The 25,082-nt window shown below is 34.3% G+C and overlaps 1 protein-coding gene across 1 annotated transcript in view; it reads left to right on the forward strand.

Moving 5' to 3' along the window:
• CNBD1 (cyclic nucleotide binding domain containing 1) overlaps nucleotides 1-25,082 on the forward strand; it is a 564,244-nt gene that overhangs the window by 21,860 nt on the left and 517,302 nt on the right. Inside the window, exons 2-3 of the mRNA XM_033202693.1 lie at nucleotides 119-188; nucleotides 15,326-15,439. Coding sequence (XP_033058584.1) covers nucleotides 119-188; nucleotides 15,326-15,439 — 184 coding nt within the window. The remainder of the gene's footprint in view (nucleotides 1-118; nucleotides 189-15,325; nucleotides 15,440-25,082) is intronic.

Below are 25,082 nucleotides of genomic sequence, written 5' to 3' on the forward strand. Positions count from 1 at the left end.
CTTCCATAGTCACTGAATTCTTTCACTATGATGAATGTTTGCAGTTAAACTCTATTTATATACTTGCTTAATAAGATTATGGAAAATTACTCAATTTTTTAATTGATTTTTTTTTCAGACTTGAAGAAGTCTAAGCACATTAATTATGGCCAGTTGAATGCATTGTGCCACATTAGAGGACAACACAGGTAAGCTATTCATGCATTTCTTTTTCTGTCATTCAAATGAATATGAGTATTTTTGTTTTAGGGATAAAGTATAGTAATAAACCATTGCTGGTTCTCACAGGTACCTGATTTATCACACAGATAAAAACAGTTGAAAACCTGGAGGCTATTTCTTCAGATTGAAGGGGCAGAATATATATGTCACACCTTAAGGAAACAATTTAGTGTGAAACAAACATAAGTCATCCCTAGCTGGCCCTTTCTAGTACTTAAAAAGCAGTCATAAGGGGAAAAGCCTTAAGTGGTTGAAAACACACATACTGAGTGAAATAAGTACCTGAGCAGTGAATAGGGAATGCCTCGTTGAAATATACTGGAACCAGAGAACTAGGAAATATCACTGTTCAAAGCTCAGGATTCCTAAGATGTGTGATACTTGAAGATTTAAAAGATCTATTTCCTTGACAACTCCTTTCTCCAAGTGGGGTTTTCGGAATTATACAACTGATTGTTTCCTTCCATATCCATCAGTGTCCACCCACCCTCTTATCTTACTTCACTCATCCTTCATGGGACTGCTGAGGAATGCCTTAGGTTTGCAGAGTTTTCTCTCTCTACTTTAAAACATCTCCAAGTCACATCCTTGTACTTTGCAATCCATTTCAAATTATTTTTATATTGTTGTATGTCTTCTCATTTCTTCTTTCTCAGAGAGAGAGAGAAGAAGGCATTCAACTTTGATATTGCTTGGATTTCTGTCAAGAGGGATCATTTTCCCCTGTGCATTGCTGCCTCCTCCTCACTCCCAGTGCCTTTTGACATGGAGTAAAGAATGAAGTCCACTCACTCCCGAGACCTATTGCCTGGTGTGAATCCTGTCTCAGCCTCTTACCCTCTGTGTGACTTTATACTGCTTACTACATTTCTCCGCCTTGGTTTTTTCATTTGTAAAATGGAGATAACAATAGTACTCACTTTAAAGGGTTACTAGGATGATTAATGAGCCTAATATATGTAAATAGTGTCTGGTACGTAGGGTTCCAAAAGTGTTAGTTTTTTTTTTATTATTGTTATTCAGAAAAGCTCATCCAATATTTTAAGTGTCCTGAAAAATGTTAACATCCAAGCTTTGAATCTATCTTATGTGTTGATCCCTTTTCTAATGCATGAGAAGCTAGTCAAGGCTTTTGGAACTAAATGGCCTTTTTGCTTTCATTTTCCTTTTGCTTTCTGGCCCAGACTCATTTCACTTTCAAAATACTTCTAGATTTTTTTCTCTTGGGGGATCATAATAAGAGAGATTGAATCATCTAGATCTAGTTCTGTCAAAGTATCCCCTCTACATAAATGTGATCAGCCTTCCTCTTCCTGGATTGAATCATTCCTCTTGGGCAGTGTCCTCTCATGAGACAGTTATCTCATTCAGGTCCAGTCTGGCTGTACTGCCTGACTCCCTCCAGTAAGTCTTATGTTTACTGTGTCTTCTGTTAGAAACCCAAATCCTGAAATTGTTGGATGTGTTCTTTTGGAGCACTGGTACACACTAGGGGCCTGGGGGAACAGGTTTTAAGGTATGTGCATATAGGTTTTGCATCATTCTGTTAGAAATACAATATATAGTTACAAATACAAAATCAGATATGAAGATGAATATTTACTTGGAATGAGAATAAAATTACAACAAATTAATAAAAGCTTGGAAGTCCGATCCTTTTCCTCCCTTGACATTTCTTTAGACAGTTTACCAGAAATACATTCACAGGATTTATTTAAAAACTTCAGAATTCAAGTGATTTCAACAAATTGAGAGGAAATTTAGGAAAAATGTATTTATCAATATTATTAGTTCTTCATGTATTATAGATGAAAAGTGACCAATAAATTACACTTTTACCCTATAATAAAAATAGGAAGGCTGAGAATTAAATGATTCAAGGTTTTACATTTTTGTACATGAAACTCACAAAAGGCATTAATTTTGATTCTAAAAAAGTTTCTTTTATTAGAATAAGGGCAGTAGGTTGGTATATTATCCTAGGATTTTTTTAATTGAAGATAAAATAAAAAATTAATAACAAAGGGAGGATGATGTCACTTCGGATTTTTTAATTTTTGAGTGCAAGATTTTTCATCCTAGTAGACTACAAGCTCCATGAAGGCAGATTTGTTTATTTATTTTAGTGCTTCCTACACCTTGACATATGGCATAGAGTTCAATGTTTTGTACTGGATTTTATTTTGATGTTCAGTAGAAATAAATATCTTCTGATGATTCAAAAAAATGTACAAGACTTTTCTGTGTTGATTATAAATAAGTTAGGATAGATTTGGACTTACAGTTTTTCTTTTTAGTATTGTCTAGAGAGCAGATTATTTTTAAATATTACTTTCAATCAAGAAATCTTAATTATATGCATATATGTGGTAAAATGTTTTCGTATATGTACACAATATGAAATAATTAAATCAAGATGATTAACATATCCATCACTTCTCTTACTTTTTTTGTGATGAGACATTTGAAATTTGCTCTCCTGGCTATTATATAAACAATATATTATTATTAACTGTAGTCACCCTGTTGTGCAATACATCTTAAAAACCTTTTACTCCTGTCTAATTGAATCTTTCATCAACATCTCCACATTCCTCCCCAGCAACCTAGCTCCTAGTAACCATCATTCTACTCTCTGCTTCCATGACTTTCATGTTTTCAGATTCCACCTCTATGTGAGATCATATGGTATATGTCTTTTGGTGCCTGCTTTATCTTACTTAGCATAATCTCCTTGATGTTATTCATGCTGTTGGAGAAGAATTTCCTTCTTTTTAAGACTGAACAGTATTCCACTGTGCATAAGTACTACATTTTTTTAAAGCCATTTGTTCATTGATGGACATTTAGGTTGATTTCACATTTTGGCTCTTGTGAAAAGTGCTGCAATAAACATGGGAATGTAGATATCTCTTCAACATATTGATTTCAGTTTCTTTGGATAGATACCCAGAAGTGAGGTTTCTGCATCATATGTTAATTCTATTTTTAGTCTTTCTGACGAAACTCCATACTGTTTTCCATAATGGCTGTACTAATTTACATTCCCACTAACAGTGTACCTGTATGAGGGTTCCTTTTTGTTCAGGTCCTCATCAGCACTTACCTTTCTTTTTGATAGCAGTAATTCTAACAGATATTAGGTAATATCTCACTGTGGCTTTAGTTTTCATTTCCCCATTGATTACTGCTATTGAGCATTTGTTATTTTTTTTCATGAACACATTTGCTATACATATGTCTTCTTTGGCAAAGTAGGTGTTCAAAAAAACTGTCCATTTTTAATCATTTCTTTTTCCTTGCCACTGAGTGGTTTGAGTTCCTTGTATATTTGGATATTAATTCCTTATTAGATATATAGTTTGCAAATATTTTTCCCATTCTGTAGGTTGTTTCTTCACTTCATTGATTGTTTCCTTGGTTGTGCAGAAGCTTTTAGTTTGATGTAATCTCATTTGATTGTTTTTGCTTTTGTTGCCTATGCTTTCAGATCATACTCAAGAAATCTTTGCTCAGACCAATGTCATGGAGATTTTCCCCTATGTTTTATCCTAGCAGTTCTATGTTTAAGTTTTAGATCTTTTGTATTTAATCCATTTTGAGTTTATTTTTGTATATGGTGAGAGGTAATTGTCTAATTTCATTCTCTGCTGTGGACATCCAGTGTTTTAAAGCACCACTTCTTAGAGAGACTGTCCTTTTTCCATTGTGTGTTCTTGGCAATTTTGTCAATAATCAATTTATTATAACTGTGTGTGTTTATTTCTGGGTTTTCTATCCTGTTCAATTGATCAATATGTCTGTTTTTATGCCAGCACCATACTCTTTTGATTATACTAGCTTTATAATATATTTTGAATTCAGGGAGTGAGATGCCTTTGGCTTTGCTCTTTTTGCTCGAGACTCTTTTTGCTCGAGACTCTTTGGTTGTTTGGGGTCTTTAGTGTTTCCATACAAATTTTAGAATTGTTTTTTCTATTTTTGTGAAGATGGCATTGGAACTGTGATACAGTTTGCCTTGAATCTGTACATCACTTTTGGTAGGATGGACATTTTAACCATATTAATTGTTCTAATCAGTGAACATGGATATCCTTCTATTTGTGTTTTCAATTTCTTTCATTAGTGTTTCAGTATACAGATCTTTAAACTTTTTTGGTTAAATTCACACTAAGTAGTCTACTTTGTTGTTGCTATCGTAAATAGAATTATTTTTCTAGGATTTTTTTGGGTGGTTTGTGTATAGAAGCATGACTAACTTTTGTACATTCATTTTGTATATCCTATAACTTTACTATATTTATTTATTCTAATAGCTTTTGGTGGAGTCTCTAGGCTTTCATACTTATAAGATCCATTTTGTCTGCAACTGGAGACAGTTTCCCTGCTTCCTTCCCCATTGGGCTGTATTTTTTTTTTTTCTTTCTTTTGCCTAATTGCTCTGGCTACGACTTTCAATATTATGTTGAAAAGAAGTAGTGAAAGTGGGCATACTTGTCTTGTTCTTGATCTTAGATGAAAAAATGTCAACTTTTCACCTTTGAGTAAAGTGTTAGCTGTTGGTTTATCATATATGGCCTTTATTGTGTTTATGTACATTCCTTCTATTGAGAGTTCTTATTATAAAAAAGGTCAAATACTTATAAAAGCTGTAACCCATGAATACTTGAATACTTATAAAAACTATCACCCATGAACAGCTTTTAGTCCAAAGTTCATTTATAAATTAACTGTCAAGCATTCAGAATTTTCCAAAGACACAATATTATAGAATCACAGAATTGTAGAACAGGAAGTCAACTCAATCCTCTAGTGGAAGCTCTTTAATCTAAATATGATTGTTAATCATTGTTCTTCAAAACAAAAAAGCTAACTGACAAAGTCATAGAGTACCCAATTTTCCCTAATTTGCTCAAAATATATCGAAATGTTATGCTTTTATAATAAAGAAGAAAATAACACTTTAAAATTTATAGTAATTAATGAAAAATTTAAAAATTAAGTAATTGTTTCTTTCTCACTATTTCAGTACCTTTAATTAGAAAAGTATTAAGAGTTTGATACAGATAATTATGATAATTTTAAGGAGGTTCCTGGAAAACCATAAGGCCTTTAGAGTATATTCATTATTAATTTTTGTTTCAAAATATCTTACTTTCCTCTTCTCTTTTTTCACTCACAGCATGTTGGTGAGAACCTTTCTTTTTCTTAATGAGAATGTTTTGATAATTCTGTTGGCTTTCCAGACATAATTAGACATGTATTTTTGTCTTCAAAAATAAAGAAATGAAGAAATAGGGGACTTTTATTTTTATGGATATGAAGTTTGAAAGAGAAAGGAAAGGGAGGAGAGCTTTAAAAAGATGGTTGACGTACACATAAAAGAAATGATCTGAGCTTTGAGCCATTAAACATTGCTTTGTCTGGAATGAAGCCATTTTTTATTTTGAGGTTTCCTCTGATGACCACTAGCTGGCACTGTCAATCCAGAACAGCCCTGTCTTTTGGGATGGCTGAAAATGTGGGCAGATATTGGTGGGATCTTACGTTTATTCAATAGGTTGTTAACATTTATTCAATAGGTTGTTAATTCAAGGCATGCCTATTAATAATATTTTACCTAACGTGTACACTCTTATAGCCAATTGTTTAGGCAAGGTTTTCTACCTAGGGCGGTACCTTCACTAGGGGGCATTTGAAATGTACACATATTTATAGTTATTACCGTGACTCAAAGGAAGTAGGGATTTTAAACCTTTAGTAATGTGCAGTAAAATCTTGCACATTGTCCCAACCAAAATGTCGATAGTTCTCCTTCTCCCATCTTCCCTTCCTCTTAAGGAACACTGGTCTAGATGATATTATCTTAAACTTTCTCAAATTAGAGGAGTTGCTATAGATAATTGCTAAGATTTCATTAACCTTCAGATTTCCCTAGATCTTGATTTCAGAAACAAACTCATTCTTTCCTGAAAACTCGCTTTCTTTCTCTATTTCTATACATATCACTACAGTTAGACTATAAATTCCTGGGGAAAAAAAGCAACACTATTTGTTTGGTGCACCTGAGAATTTTTACTGCTTATTTCAGTGCATGATACATAGTTGACATTCAAGAAATACTTGTGGAAGGCCTGCATTTACCCAGTAATTAAAGCATGAAAATCTTGCAGGCATGTTTTGTTACCTTTTCTCTTTATTTCTCCATGTGTTATAATTAGATTCTACTGTTCCATTGTATCTCTACTGTTTATCACTCATTTTTTAATGTACTACTCCACTCTAGCTTTTATTACCTGAATCCAGGACTACCAAACTTCTAAGTGGAATTACATTCTCAAATCTCTTCTCATCTTAATTCCACATTATGTACTACAACAAGTTAAATCTATTTTGTTCATATGTTTTAATAGATTAATTTTTGAATACTTTTGGCTTTACAGAAAATTTGAGTAGAAAGTATGACTTCCACATATACCTTGACCCCTCCTTCCTAGTTTCCCATATTATCAATATCTTGCAGAAGCATGGTATGTGTGTTGCAATTTTTAGCCAGTGTTGATATATTACTATTAACTAAAACCCATTTACATTAGGGATTACTGCTGGTGTTGAACATTGTAGGGCTTTTGGCAAGTATATAATGACGTGGGTCAACCATTCCATGTAATGATGTGTGTTCAACATCACGGAATAGTTTTACTACTCAAAATCTTCTGCTCCATCTCCTCTCCCTCCCTTCTCCCTACCCTCAACCCCTGACAACCACTGATTTTTTCCTCTGTCTCCACAATTTTGCCTTTTTTAGAATGTCATATAGTTGGAATAATACTGTATATATTATTTTCAGATTGCTTTCTGTCTTAGTCTGTTTTCTGTTGCTGTAAAAGAATATCAGAGATTGGATAATTTATAAAGAAAATAAATGTATTTCTCACACCTCTGGGGGCTGGGAAGTCAAAGGGCATGAGACTGGCATCTGGCAAGAGTCATCTTATGGTATAAGGGTGGAAGGCAAAAGCAAGCTTTTGAAAGTTAGAGAAGATAGAGAAAGACACCAAGGACTAGACTTGCTTTGTATCAACTCTCATGATAATTAACCTGCTAATGTGATAATGGCATTAATTCATGAGTCGTACCCTCATGATTCAGTCACCTTTATTAAGCCCCACCTTACAACACTGTGGCACTGGGGATTAAGTTTCAAAAGCGTGAATTTTGGGTGGCACATTTAAACCACAGCAGCTTCCTTCACTAAACAATATGTATTTAAGTTTTTTTCTCTGTGTGTGTGTGTGTGTGTGTGTGTATTTGGCTTGATAGCTCATTCCTTTTAATGCTGAATAATATTTATTGTATGGCTATACTAATCTACATATATTTGTGTTTCATGCTTAATTTTTATTTCATGAATTTATTCTATGGATCTACATATATATAGTGTGTGTGTGTGTGTGTATGTGTGTGTATTTGGCTTGATAGCTTATTCCTTTTATTGCTGAATAGTATTTATTGTATGGATATACCACTGAGTATACCACATATTGTATTCAAATACAATATGATATATCTTTTATATACAAAGACCACACACTTAAACATAAATCTATAAATTAAATATCTACTGTTTCACTGAAATGTATATAAAGACACGAAAAAGGCTAAAATGATATTCACTGATTTAATATGGGTTTTCTCTGGGGGTGGTGAAAAAGTTCAGTGTCAAGTGATGGTCACAATAGTGGTTAAAATAAAATTCAAAGTAACTTATGTTGTTTTCAATTTTACAAGAGATTTTTCTGTTCCATGTCTACTCTTTGAATTACTAATTTCAAAAGAAATGAATACACAGATTCAAGACTTACTATAAAGCTACAGCAATCAAGACAATGTGGTATTAGCAAAATAGACAAATGGATCAATGAAACAGAATACAGAGGTCATGAGTAGACCCACACAAATATGTCAACTGATCTTTAACAAAAGAGCAAGTCAATTCAATGGAGAAAGTATGGATTTTCAATAAATGATACTAAAACAACTGGATATCCATATCCAAAAAAAAAATTTATGTGTCTAGACAGAGACCTTACATTATTCACAAAATTAACTCAAAATGGATCATAGACGTAAATTTAAAATGTAAATGTATAAAACCATATAAGATAACAGAGGAAAAAATCTAGGTAACGTTGGGTTTGGTGATGACTTCTTAGGTAATACACCAAAAGCATGACTGATGAAAAATGAAATAATTAAGCTAAACTTCCTTAAAATTCAAATCTTCTCCGCTGCTGAAGACAGTTAGAATAAAAAAAAGGCAATGCAATTTACTTATGTAACAAACCTGCATGTGTACCCCTGAAACTGAAATAAAAGTGAAAAATAAAAAATAAAAAATCTGGTTTATATACCCAATGGACTACTATTCAGCCCTAAGGAAGAATGAGATCTTGCCATTTGCCACAACATAGATGAACCCAGAGGCCATTACGTTAAGTTAAATAAGCCAGACACAGAAAGTAAAATACTTCTTGATCTCACTTATATGTGAAATTAAAAAAAATTGCAAATACAGAGATAGATAACAGTGGTTACTAGGGGCAAGGGTGAAGGGAGGAAATGGGGAGATGTAGATCAGAGGACACAAAGTAGAATATATGTAGGATGAACAAGTGAAGAGATCTAATACACAATATGAGAACTATAGGCAATAACATTGCACTGTATTTGGGATTCATGCTAAATGAGTAGATTTGAGCTGTTCTTGCCACACACAAAAAAATGGGTAACTATATGAAATGATGGATATGTTAATTTGCTTCCCTATAGAAATCTTTTTATTATCTGTGTGTATTCTATAACATCATATTGTACACTTAAATTATACAGTAAAAATAAAATTTAAAGATACTAAAAATATATGTAATTTTCAATTTGAGATTTTCCACTTTGTTCTTCAAGTTTGATTGGCTATTCCTGATAGTCTCTTGTTATTAATCATCATTGTGATTCCCTCCTTTATTTTCATAAAAATCTTGTATATACCTCTTTTATATTTTATGTCTAACATAGGGTAATTTATAGACTTAGGGATATAAATCTGATATCGTTGCTGCTGGCTTGCACTTATGGCAGCTTGTCTTTCCAGGTGATCTTTCTGTGAAAGATTTGCTTATTAACATGTAGTAGTAACATGTGGCCTAAATTATGAAAAATTCTTCAACAGAAAATGTATATCTATCTCTTCCTAGACTCAGTGTGCACCATCAAGCTAAGCTACTCCATTCTCCTTCAAGAGTCCTTCCACAAAGATGGCTGGCCTCCCCTCCTTGTTCCTCAGTCATGGCTCAGTTCCTCCCACCCATGCTCCTTCGTATCAGTGACTGCCTTTAGAACATCGTACCCCTCCTCTCTGCCCATTGCTCACATCTCAAGTATCCACTCACTTTCCCCCTTCTTTTCTTGCAATGTGGTGGGTCTTGGAGACCTAGGTCACCTTTCATAAGACTAGCAATGCACCAGAAATTTGTTATGCAGGGTATGTGCAACAACAGGGCTCTTTAGAGAATCAAGACTGCCATGCTGCAAAAACCTTGAAGATTTTTTTTCTTCTTTTGCATTTTGGCATGTGTGCGTATAAGGTATGTTCTCAGGTGTGTTAGAAGGTGTGTTCTTCTAAGGTATAAGATAGGTTCTACCCTACCAGTATATGAGTGCCAGATATTTCCTTTTTAATAGTTCTGTTCTAATGATCAATGTTTTTCCTGAGTCTGTGTCTAGGTACTTTTTAATAAAGAAATCTTTCTCATAACTAGACTTTTCTAGTCTTAATAGCATTTAACATGACAAGCACTGCATTTATATGTATTGCTACAGGAAGATTTGATGGTGACTCACATTCTTGTCCTTTTTTCCATTAAAAGTGAGGTTTCTAGCCCTGTGATTTTAATAAAAATTTAAAAACTGTCTGATATCTAAATGCTGTACATTGTGTACCTGGATTTATATTAACAATTAACATTTTTATGTGCCTAATATACTATAAACAGTGGATTTGAAGTTTTACTTTTATCATTTCTAGCTACTATAAAAATCCTAAAGATAGGAAGTCCCTTTCTAAAGATAAAAAAATAAATGAAAGGTTTAAATACTTCACATAAGCTTACAGGACTTCAATTTTATGTGCAAATCATATATTGATTCTCAAAATAGGGAGAACTTTAGTTAGTTATTTCAGGGGAAGTAAACTTTCATGACTGATCAATATCTCTCTAAGAGGTTTACATTCAATCTTACAGTTAATTTTGTCAAGCAGATCTTTAAATTTTCTTTCAGTACTTTATGAAAATGAAAAGTTTGAGATTAATCTTAATGTTTAATTGCAATAGCATGTGGAACTTCTTTGAAGAAATATAATTTTGAAGGCATAAAGTTATTGGCTAATGAGCTTTGTCCATAAATAAGGCTAGAAACTCACATTTCCAAAAAAAATTTAAATAAGAACAGAAGACATTGAATAGCGTGAAACTTTGTAGTGGCCTAATGTTAAATACCCTGACATTTTTATGGAATGTTTATTTTTCAACTCATATGGTAATAAAAGAATGACATGCATTATGAAAATGTGTTTATATATGCAATATAGAATCAGCTTAATTCTTATCAAATGTACCTGCCTCCTTTATCAGGATATCACTTATATTGCTTTTAATTTTCATCAAGTACGTGTGTAGATGCTATGATATTTGTAAGACAAATTCAGGAGGAAACAATCTGTAAGTGATTGAATATATTCAACTTTTATGACTTGCCTTAGTTAACTTAAAATGAAAAATGTGAATTGCCTTAGGGCAAACACATAAATATAATTAATCAATAAGCATCTTATTAAAAGCTTATTATGTTTTCAGACCTGTGAGCAAAACTGAATGAGATGCAGAAGAAATATTGCATTAGGGCATTTCTGGCTGCTATAGATAAACACTAAATCTCAGTAGCTTTATATAATATAATTTTATTTATTTCCCACATAATGCTATAAAGGGGTGCTTTTCATTGACAGTTTGTTCTTTTAGTTTAGAAACTCAGGCCTCTACCAAACATTTGCTCTTCAGTCTTTATTGTGTGGCTTCCAAGGCCACCTTGTTCCTCTGCATCAAGCTGGAAGGGAAAAGGACCTTGAGAATCTTCTGTGGAAGCATCTTTTTTGGCGCATCCTTCTGCCTTCTCTTTTCTATTCCACTGGGTAGAACTCAGCCATGAGAACACCGAGTAGATTAGCCTAGAACAGGGGAAGGGTGATCACTTAAAGCCCTCGATAGTATTCCCTGACAGTACGACGTGTTCCTTCCTTCCTTCTCTACTAGATTGTGCCCATGATGAGAAATGGAAGACCCTTAATCTTAGAGCAAGATGATTGGAATGTGTTCACTCATTTTGCTACTTTATATAAGCATAGGCAGGTAATTTAAACTTTATGTGCATCATTTCCTTATCTGTAAAATGACAAACACATTTCTAAATAATAATACATCCAAATCTAATATAGTCAGTGATTTTATATCTACTTTAAAGGCTTCCGTATGCTCCTCCAAACTTTATCTTCTTTTTGGGCACAGGGCTAGACTACATTTACCAACCTCCCTTGTAGTTAGGGAGACTGCGTTTATCTTCAAATATAGTCACACTGGGTGTTAGAGCTTTAATATATGCCTTTTTGGGAGAGGGGGAACCATACAATCCATAGCAGTTATTAACATTTAAAAATAAGACATTTTTACATGAGAGTACAGATTTCTGACTTCTGTAGAAAACTACAAGATCTGAACACATTGAACTTCTATTAATACATGATAAAAATGGTCTTAAGGGCGAGGTCACAGGTCCCTCCATGAGGACATGGTCTTTTCAGGTTACCGCAGTTCCCACCTTATGATACTTGCTTGGATACGATAAGCATTTAATTTTGTAATCCCTGTATATAGAGAATCCTGAGAGTGCTCTAGAATTCTGCTGTGTAAACCTATATATTTTGAATGTATTTCCCTTTAATCTGCTTGAGGAAGTTGGAGTTATTTTCTTTTCTTTTTTTTTTTTTTGAGACGGAGTCTCGCTCTGCCGCCCAGGCTGGAGTGCAGTGGCCGGATCTCAGCTCACTGCAAGCTCCGCCTCCCGGGTTTATGCCATTCTCCTGCCTCAGCCTCCCGAGTAGCTGGGACTACAGGCGCCCGCCGCGTCGCCCGGCTAGTTTTTTGTATTTTTTTAGTAGAGACGGGGTTTCACCGTGTTAGCCAGGATGGTCTCGATCTCCTGACCTGGTGATCCGACCGTCTCGGCCTCCCAAAGTGCTGGGATTACAGGCTTGAGGTTATTTTCTTATTGATGAGTTCATTGCAGGTAAGCTTCAATGAAGTGGCAACTTCTTTGTCCATGGGTAGTATTTACTCATAGCCTGGTAAATCACGAAAAACATCTTCAGGACAGAATTGAAGGGTCAGATAGGTATTTAGGTCCATGATCTACTCTCCAACTCTACCATAATTCTAAACATTTCTTTGTCTCTGGCATGCTAATTATTTTATGTTTCCCCTCAGCTACTTCTATATTCCATATTTAGATACATTTATTTACAGATTTCACATGGTTTTAGACAATAATACTTTTCTACTGAACACACAGACATATGTTGTTGTTTCAACAAGAGATTCAGAAGTAGGAATATGTTCTACATTACATTTTTGGGACATAGAATATACATTATAGCATTACAGGTCATTTAGGGGCTCAGTCTGAAAATCATGTCATCTCCAGCTCTAGCATTTGACTCTTCCGTTTCAACCTTCCACGTATTTCACTTTTTGGACATACTACTTTTGGAGACCCAGATCCTAGACACTGAATCCATGTACGTTACCAACCACATCTTGGAAATTCTCAAGAATTAGGTGAAGGAGGCAGCTAACTAAGGTTATATACATAAAGTATGTAAGTGTAACTAAGGTTATACACATAAAAAATGACTTGGGTAAAAGTCTTAGTATTTGGGAATAAATTTTTTAGCCACTCCAAAGATGATATAACCAGATCACAGATTGGAATAGGATTCCAAGTTTTGTAGCATAGGCTGCATATGTCTACACTTTTTTTTTTTTGAGGCGGAGTCTCGCTTTGTCGCCCGAGCTGGAGTGCAGTAGCCAGATCTCAGCTCACTGCAAGCTCCGCCTCCTGGGTTTACGCCATTCTCCTGCCTCAGCCTCCTGAGTAGCTGGGACTACAGGCGCCCGCCAGCTCGCCCAGCTAGTTTTTTGTATTTTTTAGTAGAGACGGGGTTTCACCGTTTTAGCCAGGATGGTCTCGATCTCCTGACCTGGTGATCCGCCCGTCTCGGCCTCCCAAAGTGCTGGGATTACAGGCTTGAGCCACCGCGCCCGGCCCATATGTCTACACTTTTGTACTCTTTGAACCTCAGCATCTTTTTGGGAACAAAATGGATAGGAGTATCTAGTTAATATAGTCAAGTAAGATACATATACATTTCTTAGAAGAGTGCCTGGCACATAGCAAGAACTAACGTGTTTTATTAATTGGGGGGTAGAATATCCCAGAAGTTAAAATAATTGGTTTTGGAGTAAATTTAGTTTTCATTTGTATCCTGTATCCTCCACTTCTTAGTTATAGGAATTAGGCAAACTATTAAGGCTGCAGTTTGTTTTTGTGCAGAAGGGTCAATAAAGTAATTCAAATAAAACATATTGTCAGGTTATATAAATGTGCAATAATACAAAGCAATGTAAAAGATCTTAGTACAATGATTGAAATATAACAAGTATCCAGTGAAAAACAGGTAGATGTGTAAAATAGATGATTGTAGAATGTGAGTTCCAAACAAAAAAAAATTTTTTCTGGGAAGCCTCCAGTAAATCAGTGGTCAGATTTTAAAAAGGTTTAATGCTTGGTGAATGTATCTATACCCTGTGAGAAAATGAATAAAAATGCCTAATATAGAAAATCACATCATATTGTGTTGTTTGAATCAATTAAGTTACATTAAATAAGATTTTTAAAGTGTGTAGAATTTGTCTTGTGTAAAGCATCAATATGGTGTTTTAGGAACATATCCAGAGAAGAAAAAGCTGTTATAAATATTTTAGAATGTGTCGTTATTATTTACAATAAAAATGAAAAAGACTTTTAAAAAAAGCCTTCTCTTGAGGATTTTTATGTTCATTGTCATGCGGTAACTATTGCTAAGATGTCTGTCAATGTTAAATTTGAAGTATGAGAAGTTTTTATACTTATTGAAATAAGCTCTCAAGATGAATGTTTAGCATTTTTTAAAAAATTGACAAACTTTTCATGGTGTTGTCAATTTAAAATGGAATGTGGTGGATTTTCCAGAAACAAATATCATTACCTAACATTTAATGACAATTTGCTATTCTCTGGATCTTGCTTATTGGCATTTTTGGTATTTGCCATGGATCAAGCTGTAGCCGCATATAACAGTCATCCTGAGAAATATATTTAAAAAAGAGAAGCCCACCCAGGGCTCTACTGTTGGAGTTTATGATTATCAATAAATGGATCAGAAATTTTTACTTACAAAAAGCATCTTAGGTAATTTCAGTGATCTGAATTTGGAAAATGCTGATCTTTTGTTGTAACACATCTTTACTCTAGACCTAAAAAATACTGCGCGAGATTTTAATACAAGATGGCAAAGATTCAGATAAATATTCTCTCTAGTAATGTAGATGTAAACTATTTTAAATAATTTTAGGGGGATTTTAATTCTGTAGTACATTATATAAAACTTTAATCAATTATAGAAATATGAGTTTTAAAAAGACAACTTCAAAAATTAAATTTTTGACGTTGACATTATCATATATTATCATACATTTTGTATTTCTTAAAATGTTTCTCACTGAGATTTGGATATTTTTAAAGCACAAAATATTGATATTTTATATTTTTGTTTGTTGCTTCTTGGACTAAATATTCAGTATAGAATTGATATGTATATATTGAGTTAAAAATCTTTCTCTTGGAAGCTGTTATCCTATGACACTTACAATTTAATTTCTCTCTTCTTTTTAAGCCGGAGTATAAGCAATACCTTATCACCTCACAATACATTTATGAAGCAATATCCTAAAATATTCCTGCACCAAAAAACCAGACTTCCTAAACTTTTCAAACAGGAGGAACAAAGGTAATGATACCTTCTTTTGAAAGCAAGGTTGATGAGTGTGTATGAGTGTGCTTGTGCTCACATAAGTGGAACTCAAAACTGAAAATATTTGACCAGTTTCCAGCCCTCTACACTAGGGAGCAGCCAAGGAAACAGAAATTAGTTTGTAAGGGTAAAATCATTTTTTGTTCAGCAAAAATATGTGTCCACTGCTAAGGATCATATTTATTTAAACTTTTTGTCAAAGAATTGTTGCCTTTTACTAATGAATAGCAGTTTTTACGAAAGGGATTAAAATATTCTACAAGGTTTCATGAGAAACTTCCCAATGGAAAGGATTAGAGTGTTCGTGGGTGGAGGATATTCGGAGATGTGTCGTGTATCAAGGTATAAATGACAAAGTCGTGGGGCACTAAAAGGCATTTGTGAAGCCTTTTCTACTTGGCTCCTGCTTCTAGGTGGACCTGTATTTAGATGTGCTTTATGTATTTTTAAAGTCAAAGAATGAGATTACTTAAGGGTGTTGCAGAAGGTGTAACTGCCCTCTCAGTAAAGGATGAAGATAGATTTCCAGATCACATTGTGATGCAGCTCCTCTCAAATTGTCCCTGGGCCCAGTGGAACTGTAAGGTTCTTGTATCAGTGCAGTACCAGATCTAGAAAGGCATTCTCACTTCTCTTTGTTGTTCCTTAAGTATCTTACAGCAGATATGGAAACCTCCTACCCTATACTATCCAAGTAGAGTTGACCTCTTCACATCCTTGGCTACTCCGCTGCCATACTCCCTAATAACTTGTATTGCCATATCTGTAAGACTGTATTTTGCTTGTGTGTTTACTAGTCAATATTTTTATTTCTAATATTTAACAGAGGGACTGACCCATAATTGTGAGTAGTAGATATGTGTTGGCCCATGGGCAAACTGCTTACTGGCTGTGTAAGGGAGTTGATCAAGAATATGTTTTCATTTATTTATATCAACAATACAAATGTAAAAATTCAAACAAAATTATTGTAACAAATATGTTTCCAGGGGTTGGAAGATATCATCATGAGAGACATAGATCTATTTCATTATCCCATACCTTTCTTTTCTTTATAGCCATAGGGCAGTATTATGTAAAACATATCATATTAGTTGACTGGGAAAAATCTCTGGGAGATGGAGTTACTCTGCCTTTTCAAGAACAATTCTGTTAAATTAATAAAATCTTATAAAAACAGAAATTCAAATGTAACTTTTTCCAACACTGTATCTGTCACATAGATTAAACTACATCCCTAGATAGTAAGCCTGCCTGGAATGATCACACAATGCTTATACTGTGATTTATCAAATTAACATCACTCTAGAAATAGCTGATAAAAATATTTTGTACTTTTTGATTCCTAGTATACTCAATTTCTATTCTAATCTTGTTGATTAGAAAGAGACCTGTAAATGTAGCTCTGTCTATAGAATAAGGGACCAAGAGCTTTTATAGATAGCTGATATGTTCATCTTGCCCCCATATTTATTCATTAATCTACCAGCAGTGGTCTGCTTCTTTAGTTAAAACATTAAACTTTGAGAGGACTACAGGGAGGCACCCAGTGGCTGTCAACATACTTGGTAATGAAATACCATCTTCATATTTTTAAGAAAAGAGACAGACCCCAAATGTGTTTTAACAGTAAAAGTGTGGTTTAAATGTGAAAATAAAGAGTGGACTGCCAAATACACAAGAACTAGGAAGATACAGTATACTAATTAAGATTTGTTTAAGTGTCTGAAAAGCCAATAAAATTAGCTTAAGAATCAAGGGGAATTTTAAGAATCACACTTTAGAAATGTTTTGCTGTAGAGCTAACTTCACCATTAAATGATGACATCGGGACTCAGTTTTCTCTGTATCTCTGCGTCCTCTTTGCTGGGTTGGTTTCATCTTCACATATCATGTAATAGGTCTGGGAAGACCACATTCATTTATCTTATTATTCAGGTGAGAATGGAGGTGTTCTGAAACAGGCCCAGCAGGAGATTCATTGAAATCTCTAATTAAATTATATCATATCCCTGGATTGTCACTGTGCTGAATTTGCCAATCTTGAATTTCATGTCCACCTGAAGAGTGGGAAATATTGTTAACACTATATGAAGCACATGGGATAAGATTAGAAGAGAAAAAGTGGAAGCTCAGAAGAAAATTAGGGGCTGGGTGTGGTGGCTCACACTTGTAATCCCAGCACTTTGGTAGGCCAAGGCAGGCAGATCACCTGAGGTTGGGCGTTTGAGACCATCCTGGCCAACATGGTCAAACCCTGCCTCTGTTAAAATACAAAAAATTAGCCAGGCATAGTGGCGCACACCTGTAATCCCAGTTACTTGGGAGGCTGACGCAGGGGAATCGCTTGAACCTGGGGGGAGGAGGTTGCAGTGAGCCAAGATTGTACCACTGCACTCCAGCCTGGAGACAGAGCATGACTCTATAAAAAAACCAAATAAAAAACCCCCCAAAAACAAAACAAAACGAAACAAAAACACAACTTAAATTGAATTAAATAGAATATCCTAAAATATATTAAGAAAATTGTGAATTTTCTTCTAAGCTTAGTATACATGGGTCCCTCATTCAGTGTGATATATCTATAGATGCCCTGATGATGGAAACTGAGCTTAGGTAAATCCAAGAATCTTTTAAAGGAATAAAACTGATGAGGAAACTTGCAAGTTAGCAGACACTAAATACCTACACTGTCAACATTTACACTATTACAATTATTCATCAATAATATTTACCTATTATCATTGTCATATTTAACACTATAATTCATTTAACACAAATATTATGTGATAGCTACAACAGCAAATAAGGCACCTGCCTGGCTGTGGGTAGCTGGTGATGCCAGGTCATTTAGTAAATATTGAAGGAAGACAGCCATGTTCAAGGAGATTAGGAGAAATGCTACATAGAAACATTAAGTCCATGTGGAGCAAGGCACACAAATGAAAATAAGCAGAAGACCTGGCTGAGACATTGAGAAACAATTCTATTTGAACAAAACTTGAAGAATAGGATAAGAAGAGGAAGTACTGCTATTTTATTCATGGATTTATAAGAAGGTACATTTTTGGCATATTCACATATGTAGGAAATCAAATAGAGAGGAAGCTGTGTTATTTTAAAAAGAACACTCAGTTTTGACCCAAAAGACTTGGTTTTGTGTCTTTGTTTCACTCAACAGCAGAAACATGACTTTGAAGAAAGAAGTCTGTTAACTCACACTCAGTTTTTACTCAGAAAAGGAGAACAGACAATATTGATCCCCTACTTCAGAGTTATGCATTGAAAACACTTTTAAATTGTACTCGTTTTCATTATTATCATGCACTATTGATGGCAATGATGTTTTATTTACATTATACCATCTGTCAAGAAATCTACCGTTTTTCAAATAGATTAAACAACAGCAACAAAAAGATGGAAACTTCACTTTATGTAAAGTACCAGTATGTTTAAAGGGGGCTGTGAAATAAAATGATTTCCATATTCCAATGGCTAGATGAAATGAACAATGTTGCGATTATCATCCTAAGAATTCTTTTTTTTTTGAGAGGGAGTCTTGCCCTGTTGCCCAGGCAGGAGTGCAGTGGCCGGATCTCAGCTCACTGCAACTTCTGCCTCCCAGGTTCAAGTAATTCTCCAGCCTCAGTCTCCCAGGACTACAGGCTCCCACCACCACGCCCAGCTAATTTTTGTATTTTTAGTAGAGACGAGATTTCACCATGCTGGCCAGGACCGTCTGGATCTCTTGACCTCGTGATCCGCCCACCTTGGCCTCTCAAAGTGCTGGGATTACAGGCGTGAGCCACAGTGCAGGACCAATAATTCTTTTTGATGATACTGTACAATAATTGACTTACCTGTTCCCAATAAACATAATGGCCGTCTTTTTTAAACAATAACAACAACAAAATGTGAATTGCCATTTTGAGCCATCTTAACTCATTACAGAAAGATGGAGCATAATCTCAGATTTACATCTATATCTTATATTTAGAATACATAATTATAAATGTACTAATTTAAAAAAAATGCTAGGGAGTCCTTTTGCTTTCAACCTATTCTATGCTTATTTTAGAACTGTCTTTTTCACAAAAATTATAACTTTACTGTTTTGATATTTTCATTTACTTTTTAATGACAGTTTTGGAAGTATTGTAGAACTAGATGGTTTCCTGAGAACAGTGCCGTTAAAGTGAATTTAGTAAATAGTTTACATTTTTTAAATGTAATTGTAACTTTCTACACTTGAAAAATTCCTAAATAAATATTGCAGTGATTTTTACCCAGAATATGTAAACTACAGCTCAATCTGTTTGCCTTTGAACATTTACTCAAATTTATACTCTCCAAACTGTATTCTCAGTACTATGATGAGAAATATTTTTAAAATCTGAGAACCCTGGCTTAAGATAGAAAGTCATGATGTTTGTGATTTAAATACATAGAAGAGAAACATTCTGGCGTCAAGAAATCTTCCGATTTTGTGTTAAATTGGACAGTATAACCACCCTTTTCTATATTGACATTCAACTCTTTTATTAATTTATCCAATTATTTAGCAAGTAGCTATTATATAGCAGGCACTGTGCTAGTGTAGAGTAAGATGAATATGGTCCTTGCTCCTCTAGAGTTTATGAGTCAGATCTTCTCAAGGGAGATAGCCTTAAGCAATAATCCTACTAATAATTATTTAAGCACAATTTATCTTCATGAATTCATCTTTCAGTTTTTAGATTAGATCATGAATTAGTCCAGACTTTTAATTGTAATAGAAATTTTAAAAAGTTGCCTATTGATTCACCTAACCTACTGAAGGATGGGAAAAGCCAGCCTTAGAGAAAAGGGTTATAAGATCTGGAGTGCTTGTCAGACTCTCTACTTCTCATCCCTGCTCATATTTGTAGATTATCCCAATTCTCTCTTGGTGATTGTGACCTTTCTCTGTGTGGCGGGGAACATGGTTACCAGGAGCTTTGAACTTGTAACACCTCTAACACTGGAGAGAAAAAGGAATTTTTTTCAGCCAGAATAATCCTGAAAAAGAATTGAGATTGGCTGCCCAGTGGCATAGAACCTGTTAGCAAAAGAAATGGGGGAGGGGGAGCATCCTGCACAAAGAAGACAGCCACTGTAAACAGTGACTGCTTTCCTAGGTGTAAGATACATTAATACATAGAGTCACAGTGATTTAAAAAATTGCTACATTGTTTACTTCAATAAATTTAATATCTACCCTTTAAGCAATAAGAAAAGACATAGATTTTTAATCAATGTGTGTTTAGGTCAGTTTATGTCAGGAGTGAAAAAGAAATGAAGTGGTCTCATTGTCTGGGATAATACCCAAGGTTTGTTGTTCCACGGCCACAGAAAACTAGGACGTGGACACGAGAGAGTGAGGTTAAGAGCAGAGGTTTAATAGACAAAAGAAAGGGAAAAGTTCTCTCCTGCAGAGAGAAGGGGTCTCAAGTGGGTCTTCTGGTCCCCAGTAATGTGCAGGAGGTTTTATAGATGAGCTTGAGGAGGTGGTGGTTGATTTACATAGGCCACAAAAAATGGGTCAGACCAGGTATGCCATTTGCATAGCTCAAAGAACTGGTTAGGATTAGGTGTGTTGTTTGCATAGCCCAGGAAGAATCTGGCTACCTCACCCTAATCTTTTATTATGCAGAAGGGTTCTCTACCTCACCATGTTGCCTGCTTTTCTACTGTACATGTGGTGACAAAGAAAAGGGAAGATGGAGCCTCCATGTTGAACATACTTGGTTTCCAGGTAGCCCTTTTCTGTTGGCACAGCTGTTGGCATTCACCCTGCAAGCTTTTAGCTTGCTTATCTATGTTTGCAGCTGGATTTTTCAGGCTGCTCTTTGTTAGAAAAGAAATTATTTGGGGACTGCTTTTTGTTAAAAGGCGAGCCTTGCCGAGGACTCCTTCACCCTCACTATCTGCCTTAATAATTTATTTTTAGCTCCTATATCAAAAATTTAAGGAAATGTTTGTAATTGAGGAAACAAATAATAAGCATCCAAAGAATTATGGAAACCTTTGTTAAAAATATATTTATTCAAAATGTGACTTTTTATTGATACATAATAGATGTATGTATTTTTGGACATGTGATATTTTGATAAATTTATATTATGTATAATCATCAAATCATGGTAGTTGAAATATTTATTATCTTAAACATTTATCTATGCTGGGAACGTTTGAATTATTCTCTTCTAGCTATTTTGAAATATACAATAGATTATTGTTTACTGTAGTTGCAAAGAAAGAAGTGACATTATCCTTGTTCATAAATGACATGAGCTTGTATTTAGAAAACAAAGATTCCACCAAAAACTTTTAGAAATGATAAAATAATTCAGTAAATTGCAGGATACAACAGCAACATAAAAAATCAGTAGCATTTCTATATGCCAACAGCAAACAATCTGGAAAAGAAATCAAGAAAGCAATCCCATTTACAATATACACAAAAATTGTAAAATACTTACGAAAAAAATTTAACCAAAGAACTTAAAGGTCTCTACAAGGAAAACTGTAAATTTTAATGCTGATGAAAAAATTAAAGAGGACACAAAAAAAGTAAGAAGATATTCCATGCCCCGGACTGGAAGAATAATATTATTAAAATGTCAATATTATGCAAAATGTGACATTTTTACGGGGGTGGAAATTGAAGTATTTACAAAGAAGGCTGCTCACTTGTTATAATTTTATTTGACTTTTATAAAAATGTTACCAGATTTTGACCATTTTAGTTCTAGAAGGGGTTAGTCAGCACTAAAATATAAAAAAAATTTTAAAAATTCTGATTCACTTTAACAATGTATAGTATTTGTATTAGATTGATAGATATTAGGCAAAATGTTTATGAATGAGGGGTACATTTTTCTAGAAGGTGTAGAACAAAAATAATGTGGCAGAAGCTAAGGGGAAACCAATGATGCATTTGAATTATTAGCTATAATACTTCTTCCAATATGCAGTCATGCACTGCATGCATTTCAGTCAACAATGGATCACATATACCATGGTGGTCCCATAAAATTAAAATGAGACTGAAAAATTACCTATCACTCAGGGACTTCATAGCTGCCTGTAATGTCATACTTTAACATATTACTTATGCTTTTATGATGATGTTGATGTAAACAAATCTATTGTGCTACCAGTTATATAAAAACATAGCACATACAATTATGTATAGTACATAATACTTGATAATGATGATAAATGACTGTTATTGATTATGTATTTACTATAACTTTTATTGTGATTTTAGAGTGTATTTATTCTATTTATATATTAAAAAAAGGTTAATTGTAAAACAACCTCAGGCAGTCCCTTCAGGAGGGATTCCAGAAGAAGGCATTGTTATCATAGGAAATGACAGCTCCGTGTGTGTTATTGTCCCTGAAGACCTTCCAGGGGGACAAAGACATGGGTGTGGAAGACAGTGATATCGATGATCCTGACCCTATATAGGCCTAGGCTAATGTTTGTAATTGTGTATTTGTAACCAAAAAAAAAGTTTAAAAAGTAAAAATAAAATTAAAAATTGTAAAAATAGAAAAATGCTATAGGATAAAGATAGAAACAAAGAGTGTATTTTTGTACAGCTGTACAATGTGTTTGTGTTTTAAGCTAACTGTTGCTGCAAGAGTAAAGACATTAAAAACAATGAAAAATCTTATAAAGTCAAAATGTTACCATAATCAAAGGGTAATTTATTATTGAAGAAAGAAAAATATTTTACAAGTAAATTCAGTGTAGCCTAAGTATACAGTGTGTATAAAGTCTATATGTATGTACAATAATGTCCTACTCACTCACTGACTCACCCAAAGCAACTTCCAGTCCTGGAGGCTCCATTCAAGGGAAGTGCCCTCTACAGGTATACCATTTTACATCTTTAATCCTGTATTTTAATTTAACTCTACCTTTTTTGTGTTTGGATATGCTTACATACATAAATACTTACCATTGTATTACAATTTGCTTATAATATTTGGTACAGTAACGTGTTGTACAGGTTTGTAGCCTGGAAGTCATAGGCTATACCATATTAGCTTTGGTGTGTAGCAGGATATACCATTTATGTTTGGTTAAGCACACTCTATGATGTTTACCCAATGACAGAATTTCCAAATGATACATTTCTCAGAAAGTATCTCTATCATTAATCAACATATGACTGTATTCAGATTACTCAATTAATCAAAGTGAAAGTTAGCTAATTTTGAAGAAAATGTTAAACTAAAAGTCAGATATATAATATTAAGTGAAGAAGTTTCTTCTTGTAAAGAGTTCAAATGAATAAAAATGAAAAAAACTTGGATGATATCTAACTAATCTACACTTTCCTTAAGCTATATACTTCACAAAATCAATATTATTTTATCTAAAGTACACTCTCAGAAAAAAGAGCAGAATAGTTGATTCATATGAATTGAATGCTTGAGCAAATGTATCAAATGGAATAGTAAAGAAGAAAGATGCTTAACTCAAAATGGCACATGTCTAGTATAGAAAAAAGATTATAATTATAGCCATCCAATGGGTTCTTCTTGCCTGTTGCCCAGATAGAGCTGATTTATCAAGGCAGGGAAATTGCAGTAGAGAGTTTAATTCATGCAGAGCCACCCGAACAGGGAACTAGAGTTTTATTATTACTCAAATCAGTTTCTCAGAGAATTTGGGGGCTAGGGTTTCTCAAAGGTAGTTTGGGGGAAGGGTTATGGGTGGTTAGGAAATTAGTGCTTGCTACTTATTAATTGTGGGTGCAACCATAGGAATGTGGGAAATGGTCCTCCTGTGTGCTGAATGGCTTCTGGGTAGGGCCATAGGAGCAGTTGGTGGGTCCTGGTAGAGCCATAGTGTCATTAGACATGCAAAAAGCCTGAAAAGACATATCAAAAAGCCAATTTTAGATTCTACAATAGTGATGTTAACCTTCAGGTATAATTGGAGAAGCTGCATGTCTTGTGACCTCCAGCATAATGGCTGGCAATTGTTTATGTCTACACCTTAGCTGAATTCAGGCTCCTCTATCCTCCTAGGCTTGTGGTCTTCCATTAGCTTTACAAATGCAGTTGAGTTTTGGGGGAGGGCTATTATCATTTAAACTATAAGCTAAATATCTCCCAAAGGTAGCTTGTCCCATGCCCAGGGACAATTAAGGGCAGCTTGAAAGTCAAAGGCAAAATGAGGGTTGGCCAGATCAAACCTCCTTCATTGCCATAATTTTCTCATTGTTATAATTTTTGCAGTGGTGGTTTCATAATGATATATTCATATACAATTAACTTTCCAGACAAGATGTATAAGAACTCTTTGGAAATTCAGATGAGTACTAGAATCCAGCTAATAATTAAGAGTACATTAGAGTGAATGTGCATTGCCTTGACATATAGTGTCTATTTTGCCACTCACTAACTATATGACTTTGGAGAAGTCAGTCTATCTGGACATTAGTTACCTTGTATCTAAAATAAAATGCTCAGGTAGATGACAGTCAGTTCTCCTTTTAGCTCTATTAATCTAAGGTTCCATTTTCTAGTTGATGTTACAGATGTTATCTCCTGTAGGGAGATAAATATATGTAATGAAG

The sequence above is a fragment of the Trachypithecus francoisi genome, unplaced genomic scaffold (assembly GCF_009764315.1).
Source record: "Trachypithecus francoisi isolate TF-2019V2 unplaced genomic scaffold, Tfra_2.0 Lachesis_group7, whole genome shotgun sequence".
Taxonomy (NCBI): Eukaryota; Metazoa; Chordata; class Mammalia; order Primates; family Cercopithecidae; genus Trachypithecus; species Trachypithecus francoisi.